The sequence below is a fragment of the Poecilia mexicana genome, unplaced genomic scaffold (genome assembly GCF_051168715.1).
Source record: "Poecilia mexicana isolate PSO_F unplaced genomic scaffold, ASM5116871v1 scaffold_10, whole genome shotgun sequence".
Taxonomy (NCBI): domain Eukaryota; kingdom Metazoa; phylum Chordata; class Actinopteri; order Cyprinodontiformes; family Poeciliidae; genus Poecilia; species Poecilia mexicana.
Window position 1 is genome coordinate 7,786,711 of NW_028263379.1, and position 12,119 is coordinate 7,798,829.

Here is a 12,119-nt window from a genome sequence, read left to right on the forward strand (position 1 = left end):
CTCTTATCATAATGTCAGTTATCGTTATTTTGCCTATAAAATTGGCTGCTAAATATTCTTGACGTAATATTTTACAATTCGGCTTTTAAATATACGAACTATCCTAAAGTAATGTTATAAATGTCTACAGAGAGCGCTTCGGACTGAGTACTGTAGCATAAACAGGCTAACCAAAAATTCTAAATAACTGTTTTGAAGTACAGGAAATAAAGATATATATGATCTGAGGGTCATCCCGAATATAAGGCTGTAGATTAAAGGTGCTTTAAATACCATTAGCATATCTTATTTTAGTTTCTAAAAAGTCGATTTCGAAGACTATCTAAAATAATAATGCTAATTCAATGGAGTTTTGCACATTTCTTTTTTGAGTTGGAGCCACTCCACTTGCTAATATTTGTATGAAGTTGTTATTTAAAAAAAAAACAAAATACATGAATAAGAAATTACTCTTAGTTATCTATTTTTGTTTAACTGGATTGGATTTGTACACAGAAATAACCACACAGCTACAGCAAAAAGTTAGCCCATTACTTCAGTGTTCTTACGGTAAAAAGAGGCGGGACTAACCTTTAACCAGGAAGTTGATGTCTCCGCTCCATGTTTACACATGTCGCCAGATTCACGTGGAGCATATTTCTACTGTAATTATGTCTTCCAAGAAGAATAAGAGCAAATCAAAAAGAACGAGTGAGGGAGATAATTCACTGCTTCAGAAGGATGAGTCCTGCAGCCTGCAAATATCTGGACTTGATGGAGGAAGCTGCAGAAGTCCCGACTGCAACTCTTTCTCTGTTATGGATTTCATTGAAAAAGGTGGGAATTTGGACCAGGCGTCTGACCTGTAACAGCTAAAGCAAACTGATGAGAAAATGGAGGTATTTGTAGAGTGAGGATGCAGTTGATCTGATGCTGAAAGACGCTCCTCCTGCTGGACCCGTGGAAGAATATATTTTATTTCACGAAAAATAGCATAGATAACACACTACTAACATAACATAACAAGCTTTGACAGGATTTTTTAGCATACAGTTGTAATCGCGTTTACAGCCATTGTGAAGACTGCAGAGCAAAGTGTTGTCTTGTGTTTGATAAACCATAAAGTCATTGATAAAGAAGTTGGCTATTCAGTGTGTTCAAGTATATTTAGGGAAAGTTAAGTGGGAGGGAAAATGTGGTGTAAAAAGTGTTCAAGTATCAGAGATGTCTGCTGCAGTAAGAGAATTGTAAAGGAAAGTATTTTTTTCTGACAATACTGACTTTTACTTTTATTTATATTAAATGATTTTAATATATTAGATTCAGCTCTAGAATTTGATCTGTATTAGTCTCTACAGGCTCCTAGTAAAAAAACTGACTGTATACGTATTTAGTAGTTTCCTCTTTAATGCAATCACTCAACTTTTTCCTCTTTTTCCCCTTTTAGCTGATGATAAAACCCCTAAAAGCTGCAGACAGACTTTAGCCCAGCTGAGCCTCAGTTCTATGAAGTCGGCTGGCGTTTGTATCGGGAGACCGGTCCTGCTGACGAGTCCATTGGGACAACAAGAAGTAACCTCTGTATTTTTAAATGAGTCATAAATAGTTTAGGAAAACTTCTGAGAAAAACTGTACTTTACTTTATGTTAATGTCCTCTAGCTCAAAGTGTTAAAATTGCAGGTAAAATATTGAAAACCCTCCAGTTTTGTTTCTGTATTTCTTTTTCTTTAAGCTGGTTTCTGTTTAAATGAAGGAAAGGCATTCTGTTACTTTTGACTTAAATAAAGAACTGATTATTTTGGTTTTGTAACTGTAGAAGATAACATGCTGCATCGTATTTGCTACTATGCTGTAGAAACTTGAATATTCACTTGAATAAATGATGTGATTTGACTCTCTGGACATTCTGTTCAGCTTTGAAACCTTCTAAGCATCATTGATCCTGTTTTCTTCTATTCAGGTGTGTTTGGGTTGGCCTGTTGCATCGTTTCCAGGTGGAAAAGTTGGCCTTCAGAAATGCGCTCTGACCAATCTGAGGGTTAAGCCAGGGGAGGCGGTGATGCTGCATCCGGTAACGGGTCCTGTGGTCCAGATTGAGGAGTTGGTTCTCTCTAATTGGTAATTTTTCACAACACAGTCACAGAAAGCAGAAGGTCTACTTGTTTTTTTTTTTTGTCGGGATCTTTAACTGAGGCCTTTAGTGTGTGAGGTTTCCTTTTTTTTTTCGTTTTTTTTTTAGGATTGGGGATGTCAGCTGTTCTGATGTTAGGTTAGGGTTAGGGTATTTATAAATTGTTACGTGACTGATTTAAGATTTTATTGTGAATAATCATCATATTTGTAAACTAGGCTTTATTTGGCCACATTTGTGAAATGGAGCTTTAAGTCTTCCAAAATAAATGAATAAAGTAGTTAAAATATTTAGGATAATATTTTCCTGAAAACTGAATGTTAGACACAAAGGCAAAAAAACAGTTTTTTGTTGAGTAAATGCTGCCATCTGCTGGTAAGAACATATAACTGCACTTTTAATTTAAATTGGTACTTTTAAATATTTCTTTCAAGTCCATTTAACATTATGCCAGTCATATTATTTTTATAGAATCTACTGACCTGAATGACAAAGTGAAATAATGATTTCTAAAATAAAGCTCCTCTCTGGAGGATTGTGCAGTATTGTGCACAGTATTTTGTGCACAATACTGTGCACAAATAATGACACAGAGAAGGAAGTAAGTCTAAACTTGGAATGTGCCATTTTTATAAAAAGTCAGTTTTACTCTCAAGCAAGAAAAGTAAAAGTTGTTTAGATCTGCAAATGTTACACAATTCTTAATCTTTTAGATTAACATCTGCTATAAATAATTTGTTTTCATTTTTAAAGAACTACAGTTTTATTTGTATTTCTAAATAATGATAAACCTGACATTTAGCAACACGAGGATGGATTTTTTTTTTCTGTTGAATGGAAATGGTGTAAAAAAAATGATTCCAAATGAAAACCAGATCTAAAAACATATCTTTTAATCTAAGTCATTAAGCGACATTGTGGAAGGTTCAATACTTGGATCCTGGTCTAAACTATGGCTGATTTCCTTCTAATTAATAGTGATATATTAAGTTTTAATGTATAACTAATGTGGTTTATTGTGGTTTAAATATTTTATTTAGGTCAAAAGATGACACACTTGATGCAGATGAATTCAAGAACTTCTTAGTGAGGACTTTAGGTGAGTTCCTGTCAACAGTATGACATGATTTGGTCTCAGTGTGTTGCCTTGTGTAGATTTTTTTTCTCTGTTGGAATAACTTTATTTGTCCTCCACCAGCTGGGAGCATCATCTTGCCGGGGAGCGTTGTCTCTGTGAGTTATTTTGGCCGCGCCTGCAGCCTTCGGGTTGAGACCATAAGAGGAGAAGATGGCGTCACCGTGCAGAGAGCCCGTCCTCCTCTGGGAGCGACTCCCGAAACAGAAGAGACGTCTGTGATGAACTCTACATCAGCTGACCTCTCCTTGCAGCTCAGCATGCTCACTGTAGATGATGACATGGCACCAGGCACAGCTGGAGAGCCAGGTCCTGCAGCCAGTACCCCGCTCCGCGCCGCTCCTCTGTCCTCACTCTCATCGCCTGCGGCTCCCCTCACTCCTTCCTCCACCTCTGAGCCTGCAGACAACAGCTTCATTAGCTCAGAGCAGCCTGCAAATGCACCAACAGCACCCCCTGGTGGTTTTAGCAGCAGCGACACGTTCTACTCTGTCACGTCTTTCACCAAAGTCCAGTTTAGCAGTAAAAGAGGGCAGAAAGACCTGAATGAAGAAGCCTCCAAGTCAAAGGTCACGTACAGCATGATCGGTGGTCTGAGCAGCCAGCTGGATGCCATCAGAGAAACCATCGAGCTTCCTCTGAAGCGACCCGAACTGTTTTCCAGCTACGGCATCCCTCCTCCCCGAGGCGTTCTCCTGTATGGACCACCAGGCACGGGGAAAACTATGATTGCCCGAGCCATAGCTAATGAGTTAGGTGCGCACATGGTGGTGATCAACGGCCCAGAGGTCATCAGCAAGTATGGACTCTTCTCTGCATCGACCGTTTGGGATTTATTCAGAAAAGATGAATTCACCTGAACAGTTCTTTTCTCAGTTTAGGAAGTAAATCACTGCAACGGTTTTTCAAATTTGGATACTTGAATTTACATACAGCCCCACTGGCAGCAGTTCAAATGTCTCCTAGCAATTTGCAGAGGAAACAGTTTTAATAGTCATCATCAAGCTATATACATTTTTCTAGTGAAATATTGTATATGTATTTTAAATTGCTTCTTCAGTCCTCCAGGATTTCACAATTATTTTTATGATTTTTTTTCCCATCAAATTCAATGATTTTTGTGGTGCTACTTTATAAATACTTGGAAGAAATTTTGTTATATTTACCTATTTAAACCTCTTCCAAAACCTGCGTATTGAAGTAAGCAGATGAGAAAAACAGATTCGACACAAACCCTTTTATTCTTTAAGGTATTTAAACAGCTTGGTTTTGATTACAGACTATAACTTGACATAAAGTAAGGCTGAATGCAGTAAAAGTAAGAAATTCTGCCACCAGTTAACTCTCTGCAGGAGAGAGTTAACAGTCAATTAAAATCAATTGTTTTGATAATTTCCATGGGAAATCTGCAATAAACTCATAATTATTCATTACCATGAAAAAATGCGGGAATCTTCACTTTGCATGAATTTCTATGCTTGCAGAATCGCAAGCAACTGGAGGCACTGCCTCTTTTACTGCCATGGAGGTGGCAGGCTTCGGCACACATTTATTGTTTTTAAAATAATGAATGTCTAAAACTGACTCCAAACTGTGAAAAGAACTGTTCAATTAATGATTCAAATGAATATGAATTTATTGGGAATAGTGAGTAGATGTAAATGTTTTATTTTAATCTTTTCAGATTCTACGGTGAAACAGAAGCGAGGTTAAGACAAATATTCACGGAAGCATCTCAGAGGTAAATCCAACCAGTTCACTGTGAAATCTGTAAAACATTAAATGGCTCCAAGCAAAAAGAATCATCATCCCTACTGCTCAGACTGTATTCTTGGTAAATACCCATCCTTCCTCTGACAGGCAGCCTGCGATCATCTTCATAGACGAGCTGGATGCTTTGTGCCCGAAGCGAGAAGGAGCTCAGAACGAGGTGGAGAAGCGAGTCGTCGCTTCTCTCCTGACTCTGATGGACGGCATCGGATCGGTAGGTCATCTCAGATCAGGTGACTCTCAACAGAACTCCAGCTCTCAGGACTTACAGGTGTAAAAAGTGAGAGTTCGGTTAAATACAAGCTGCTATAAACCTCGTGCATCTGGGGTCCTGAAAGCTGATTATGAAGGATTTCATCAGAAGGTTTGGTTCCAAGTTGCACAGCATTCTTGGCACTAATAACTAGGAGTGGAAGGGGGCATTTTTCAATGAGAAGCTTTTAGAGATATGAACACATTAAAGAAAAACTGTGTTTATTGAGAAATAAAAAAGTATATGTATTTATATCTGAGCTGGTTGCCTTGGAAAAATGAAGGTTTTGTTGTCTGGTGAACCTTTTCTTGATACTTGTTGCCACTTGTGAAATATCCTGAAAGACTCAATAATGACCAATTCTCAGCTTTCTTGTAGAGACCACCTGATTTTTATTTAAAATATTTCAGTATTTAAAAAAATCTGTTTCCACAGAGCTTTGGGAGGTAAATTACTCAGTGACAGAAGATTCAGAAAGTTTCCTCAAAGTAGAGTAGTTTTTCTTCATAATAAAATTACTCAACTAACAGTAAAAAAACAGCACAGTAAAAAAAATACTCCTGAAAGTACATTTTTTAAACTAAATTAGTCGAGTAAATGTAACTAGTTACCTCCCAACTCTAGTTGCTTCTCAACAGTTATTGATAAAATACTAAATTAAGGTAGAATTTGTCTAAGTTTTTCAGTCTGAGGTTGTTCTCTTCCCATGGACCAGGAGGTGCTGGTTCAGTAGACACAGACTTCCTGCTGCTGTCAGGATTCCTCATCAGGAATGTAGATTGTCATGCAGAAACCATCTCTGCAGGCTGGATGCACTTCAGACGCTGTGGGTTGGATCTCTGGGGCGTTGTTTGTGCTCTAATGAAAGCAAAGATCCTCCCTGTAAAAATACACACACACATATCCCAGAAATTTTATGAAAGAAATTACAGATGGTCGCCTTGAGCTGGTCCAACATAACTGGATTTAAGTAGAACTGCATGTCCTCGGGAAGAGAACGCCTTCATGAGGATTAATAGTGTCATGCAAGAGGAGCAGCTTGCTCTTTGTATCCGCCCGTTACAGGACCGGGGGATCCAGGGTCACCAGGACCGAATGCCTTCTGGAATGCAGAGAAGCACTTCCTGCTCCTCAGTGTTCTTGTGTGCACTGCAATTTATCTGTTTGACTTCTCCCTTCAGCATAAAAACGTTGGAGAGGACAAACACACAACTCATCTTGCAGGCAGACCACCCCAGAAAATGCAGGATGGAGCCAAGTTTCAATCTCAAGATGGTTAAATGTGTTAATAACATGAAACTCTGAAAATCAGTGAGGGAAGTTTTTTCAACTATATTCAGGTGGTTGGGTTATTTAAATACTTTTTGTTTCAATATGCTGTTGAGAATCAGAGAAATTGTCTCATAGCAAATTGGACCCCAAATTCTCCGACTTAAGTGGACTCATTTATTAAACTTGGGTAATTTAATTGGAACATAATTTAATTTCTCTAGTCTGCTGACTCAATGGGGCTACAGTCAAAAACTTTAAATTTGTGCATAAAAGAATACATAAGAGGATGAATCTTTTTCTGACTTTTTTGATAAGTAAAACCCTAAAAGTGTTGTGTCCATTTGTATTTAACCTCTCTGAGTCGACACTTACTAGTTGGGTTTGCTGCACCTTCGTTGTCAACCTCAGTGAGGCTGAACGGATTTGAACAGAAATACAACAGATTCTTGATTTCGGGGGCTGGGGGGTTTAGGTCTGGACTTTGACTAGGCCATTCTGATAGATGGATCTGATCTGATCTAAACCATCCCAGCAGGTCATAGTACTGCTCTAACAGGTTTTCTTTCAGCATTTTCCTCCATCATTTTCTGATTTTATTATATATATATATATATATTTTATTTTTTTTATATAAAATCTCATTAAAGTCTTTAAACTGATTTTTTTTTAAATAACCATAGTTATAAACACTTTTGAAGAAACTGTTTAAGATGTGTTTATGTTATACTGAAACACTTTTATGTGTCCAGGAGGGTCACTCAGGCCAGCTGCTGGTCCTGGGAGCCACAAACCGGCCCCAGGCCCTCGACCCTGCCCTGCGCAGGCCGGGACGCTTTGACAAGGAGTTAGAGGTCCGTACAAGCTTTTAACTCGTGACTAAAGTCATGGCTGCTGTTACTGAAATTCAGCAGTTCAGTTTTTCCAAAATGTCTCTCCCTGGAAGTCTCCAGCTCCTCGTTCTTACCTGTGATCCCGGCCGTGTTCTGATCAGGTGGGAGTTCCTGGCAGTGCAGAGCGGGCTGACATTCTGCAGAAGCAGCTGAGTCCGGTGCCGTGCAGTGCCACCGCAGCGGAGCTGACGCAGCTGGCGGACGCCGCTCACGGATACGTCGGAGCCGATCTCGCCGCTGTTTGCAAAGAAGCAGGCAAGTAAAACTCAGAGTGCTTCTACTTCCTCACTGTTGGACCAGGAATGGATTTCAAACCGGTTTTCTTGGTGAGAGTGGGTGTCCCCTGTTTGTGGAGTCACAAACAGAAACCTAAGTAAAACGATGGTTGTTAATCTTGACCTTTTTAAAGGAAAGGTGGCATATTGTTAAAAATCCAAGAAAGTAGTTCCCTTTGGATTTTTGTTTTTCAGTTCCTGATTCTGGTAAATTTGCAAAACTAAAACAAATTTAAAAGGCCACTCAAATGAATTATATTTATGTTCTTCATTTTACCTTTCATTCCTCCTTTTCATGCTTTATTATCTTGCCTCCTTTCTATTTCTTATTTTGATCCTTATTTTCTTTGTTTCTTCCTTTCTTACTCTCTCTCTACTGAAATTTCTTTCCACTTTCCTTCCTCCCTCTCTCATTTTATTTCTTTCCTTTCTTATTTTTTGTAGTGTCTGTATCTTTAAAGTAAGCTCAATGTGAACTTTTGTGTTTATGCAATAAAAAATTATCTCTGCTCATTGAAAAATCTAAAATATTAGTTTCTGATCATCATATCAGGAACTTTGTACAACAGAATAACACAAAAATCTAAAAAAAAGAAAGAAAGAAAAGCAGTAAACCCAATTTGAAGCCCTGTGGAACGCCAAAATTGATTGGGGCCACAAAAGGAAAACTACCTTCATGAAAACTTCTGAAATTTGACAAAAAAAGTCTAAAATAATAAAAGAAATAATAATTTTGATCTCTGTCTGTAGTTTAACTGAGCAGGGTCAAAATTATATATTTTTTTTAACTGGAACAAAGTCAGATAACAGACGCTTTCTATTAGACGTGTCTTTGTTTACGCTCCTCATCTAACTCCCAGATTTGCTGCCCTGTTGTTTAGAACTGGTTTTCCTCGATGGTTCAGGCGACTAGCCAGCAAATTAGTACGAAAAAAACAGTCAGTTTATGAGTTTTCACTTCATCTTTTCTTATTGCCCTGATCTCACTCCTTCTTGAAGAAATTTGCCCAAACCTCAATTAGTTTTGAATTATATATTTCCTATTTGGTTTTTAATGGTTTGATGACATGTTTTCTTGGCGTTCGTTTTCCGCCTGAAGCCTTTTTGAGCACCAGGCTTAGCCAACATTTGATTGTTTCTTATTTCATATAGAGGAAGTTGGGACTTTGTGTGGTATTGTGCTCCCAGTTAGAGAAACCGCTGAAACCACTAGTTATTGTGAAATTCCTGTGCCCCCTCAGTCCTACTGCCACAGAGTACCCCGCCTCACATCCCCAGGATGAGTGTAGAGGCCTGGGCTCGGTTGTGCGACTGCATGCTTATTTGTTTTTCTGTGGATGTGTCTGTGTGTGACCCCATATTGGCTCTTGGGTGGTCCCGCCGCCTTCGGTCGTGGCGTATTGCCTTTCCAGCCGGGGAGGGAGCTGGGACTGCTGCTCGGAAGCACTCCGGCTGAGAGCGTGATTTACTATCCGCAGAGGGCCAGACGTGACTGGCAGTGTTTTCTGCAGAAACCTTTTCATCTCCCGGGGGAAACAACAAACTCCCCAACCCAATCCGCTCGCTTCCTCCCAACGCATCCAAACCAAAATCACTTAGAGAAACACAGAGCCCTTCAGGAATCATCTACAAGTCAGAAAGTGCTTTCTGCTTTCTGTCAGCTCGAAGAAATAAAATTCCAGCTGGATAACGTTTGAAACTAATTTATTTTGCAGATGAAACTGAATCAAGATGGTCAGGTGTTTGCAAAGAGGTACAGATGTCGCAACGGCCTGATGCTTAAGGCAGTGGTACTTTAGGGAACCATTCACATTTCTGTCTGTACCATGTTGAAAAGTGCAAATTATGGAAACTTAATGAACTCCATCATGTGCTGATAAGTCTGTGATCCATCTATGAAGTCTGGGGCTGAAACAATTAATTGGGTTAATCAAGATTAATTGATGATTTAAAGAATTTTCAAGTAACTAAGTAATTGATTAATCATTAACTGAAGTATACAGACTCAAAAAAAAGGCAATTTACTAAAAGAACGCCGAAGCCAGAGCCAAAGCTGTACAAAAAAGAGATACAAGCTCTGTCACTTAAAACATATGCTTTACTATTTGCAGTTATTATATTTTGTACTAGTTAAGATGCAAACATAGCAAGTCTTGCACAAAAAATGACTGGGATAACCCAGAAAAAAATATTTTGGGGTTTGTAGTCAAATCATATAAATAATGTACTATTTGCTGCTCTGCTTTATGTCACTTAACTCAGTCCTACAGCTGGTTGTGTAATCTGTTTACTCATATCACTAGCCTGCAGTCAGCTGCTCGCAGTCATTTTCTCGTAGTGGTTGTCTTAATAAATGTGTTGGCTGGTTGCTAAGTAACTGAAAATGTTTCAAATCACCCGAGTTTATCTTTTTGTATGGAAGAGGGAAATGTAGTAGCTTTTTTTTCTTCCAATTGACTGACAGTTTAGGGCAACTAGTGGGGGAGGGGCAGCGCTGGACTACTCTATGCGCCATACACACTGAAATCTGTGGTCACATTGTTCTTAGGGGGTTCGTCTTTGCCCATATTTAGGATTGTCCTGTTTAAAACCATTTCATGTGTGAAGATTAAAAGTAAGTTCACCAAGTTTCCATCGTAAGCATGGATTCCTTGTACGTGCATCAGTTTGTACACATGGTGCCAGTTCATGCTTTCCCTGGCAAAAACAAAAGCCAGAGTCTGAAAAACAAGCAGTTGTTTCCTTCTGCTGCTCAGGTAACAATGAGCTGCGGGGGGAAGCATTTGGTGTGACGCAGCGCTTCCTGAAAAATAAGAACGAGGGGACATATCACGGTGACTCCGACATGCTCGGGTCACGCAGAAGATCCTTACATCGCACAGCTGCAGAGGCGCCCTCCCATACACACACCCGCTGCTCTATATTTAATGCATACTAGACACACATTTGAGTTTAGGTTTCACATCCTGCTTTTGAGACAATGCCAGCCTGCTTTGAGATCAGAGAGTAAGAACCTTCAGTTCAGCTGCTCCAATCTGAGGAAAGTCAAAGGGAAGGATGGCAAGGCCAAGTGATTGTATGTTTTTTCTCTGTGTGTGTGTTTTTGTGTGTGTGTGCACAAGACTGGATGGAAATCTTGATGTCATCAGGGAAGTTTTTGTTTGTCCACTCAGAGCCCCAGGAACAACGTCTTGACGACAGATGTGTTATATAACCAATCCTGAACTGTAGCGGATCTCAGATCGACGAGTCCGGAACGCAACGTCAGACATCGGGCAACTCTGTTCCACCAAAGTCACTTAAAATCCCTTTGAAGCCTCCGCTGGGGGAGCAATTTGTTTGGGAAATCTGTGCTTTTGCTTTTCTGCATTAACTGAGGGAATTCAGGTCGGATTCTTTGATCCCTGAATGACAGAAATCATTTTTAAACCAGAATAAATAAATAAATAAATAAACAAAAATTCAGCAAAGGAGGTAACCACCACTCTTGGATTCAGGATTATGAAGCCAAGTTTAAGAGTGTAGTGGTATGAACTGCAGGTGTAACCAGTGCATAGAGACATAACCAGGACAGAAGTTACAACTGTAAGTTTCCTGCTGTTTAACCTGCTATTTAAATTCTGCACACAGAACTTCAGAAGGTTCATATCTTATGATCAGGAAAATTATCTGCCATTGAGATCCATATTGGAAAGGGTTTATAATTTTTTTCCATGTTCCTGTTAGTAGTGTGTTTGTTTCATACACAAATACATGCAATTTGTGTATTTTCCTAGATTATCCTTCTCAGATGCACACTCCTGATAACCTGAGTATTGAATAACAATACAGTACTTTTTCTTATTTTGTACATTTGCAATGATTTCTTATTTCTTTTCTTTTATCAGAACTAGGTTGCTTCCCACGTCAGTTCTCCTATTTGCTCTAAATGACGACCTCCAGTGGCCAGATGCTTTAATACAACACTCCTTTTTTTTTTTTTTTTTTACATAGTTTCATGATTCAGAAACAAACTATTACTATGGATTTTGTTTCCAGTCCTAATAGATTTAGGTGAATATGTCTGCATTTAAATGTAAATTTATTAAATCCTATCAACTGGTAGTGTTGAGTGAACAAACGCATTCCTTTCATAATGTTCTCTCTGGATCTGTGTCTGAAGGAGGAAGGTGGTTTTCATCATAGTTTCATGCAGGCTGACATATTTATGTACACATTCAGACGTCGTTCTGCACTGTGTTAGTCACAGCACAAAAATCCAACGAGAGCACGGCAGTAACTATTTATAAAAGTATCTCTGGCAGCGTGCATGTGGTATCTGATGTAGCACATTGACATTTCTTGTGGCTGATGTCTGATGCGTGTCATTACGCACGCTCTTATGGATCAGGCTGACAGAGATGGAGCTATTTT

At 39.1% G+C, this 12,119-nt stretch overlaps 1 protein-coding gene across 1 annotated transcript in view; it reads left to right on the forward strand.

Annotated features, from left to right (window-relative positions):
* The first annotated feature begins 512 nt into the window (after positions 1-512).
* afg2a (AAA ATPase AFG2A) overlaps positions 513-12,119 on the forward strand; it is a 113,750-nt gene continuing 102,143 nt past the window's right edge. Inside the window, exons 1-9 of the mRNA XM_088009386.1 lie at positions 513-816; positions 1,427-1,551; positions 1,941-2,098; positions 3,152-3,210; positions 3,310-4,045; positions 4,931-4,987; positions 5,107-5,230; positions 7,291-7,392; positions 7,533-7,686. Of these exons, the coding sequence (XP_087865512.1) occupies positions 588-816; positions 1,427-1,551; positions 1,941-2,098; positions 3,152-3,210; positions 3,310-4,045; positions 4,931-4,987; positions 5,107-5,230; positions 7,291-7,392; positions 7,533-7,686 (1,744 nt within the window). The 5' untranslated portion in view covers positions 513-587. The remainder of the gene's footprint in view (positions 817-1,426; positions 1,552-1,940; positions 2,099-3,151; positions 3,211-3,309; positions 4,046-4,930; positions 4,988-5,106; positions 5,231-7,290; positions 7,393-7,532; positions 7,687-12,119) is intronic.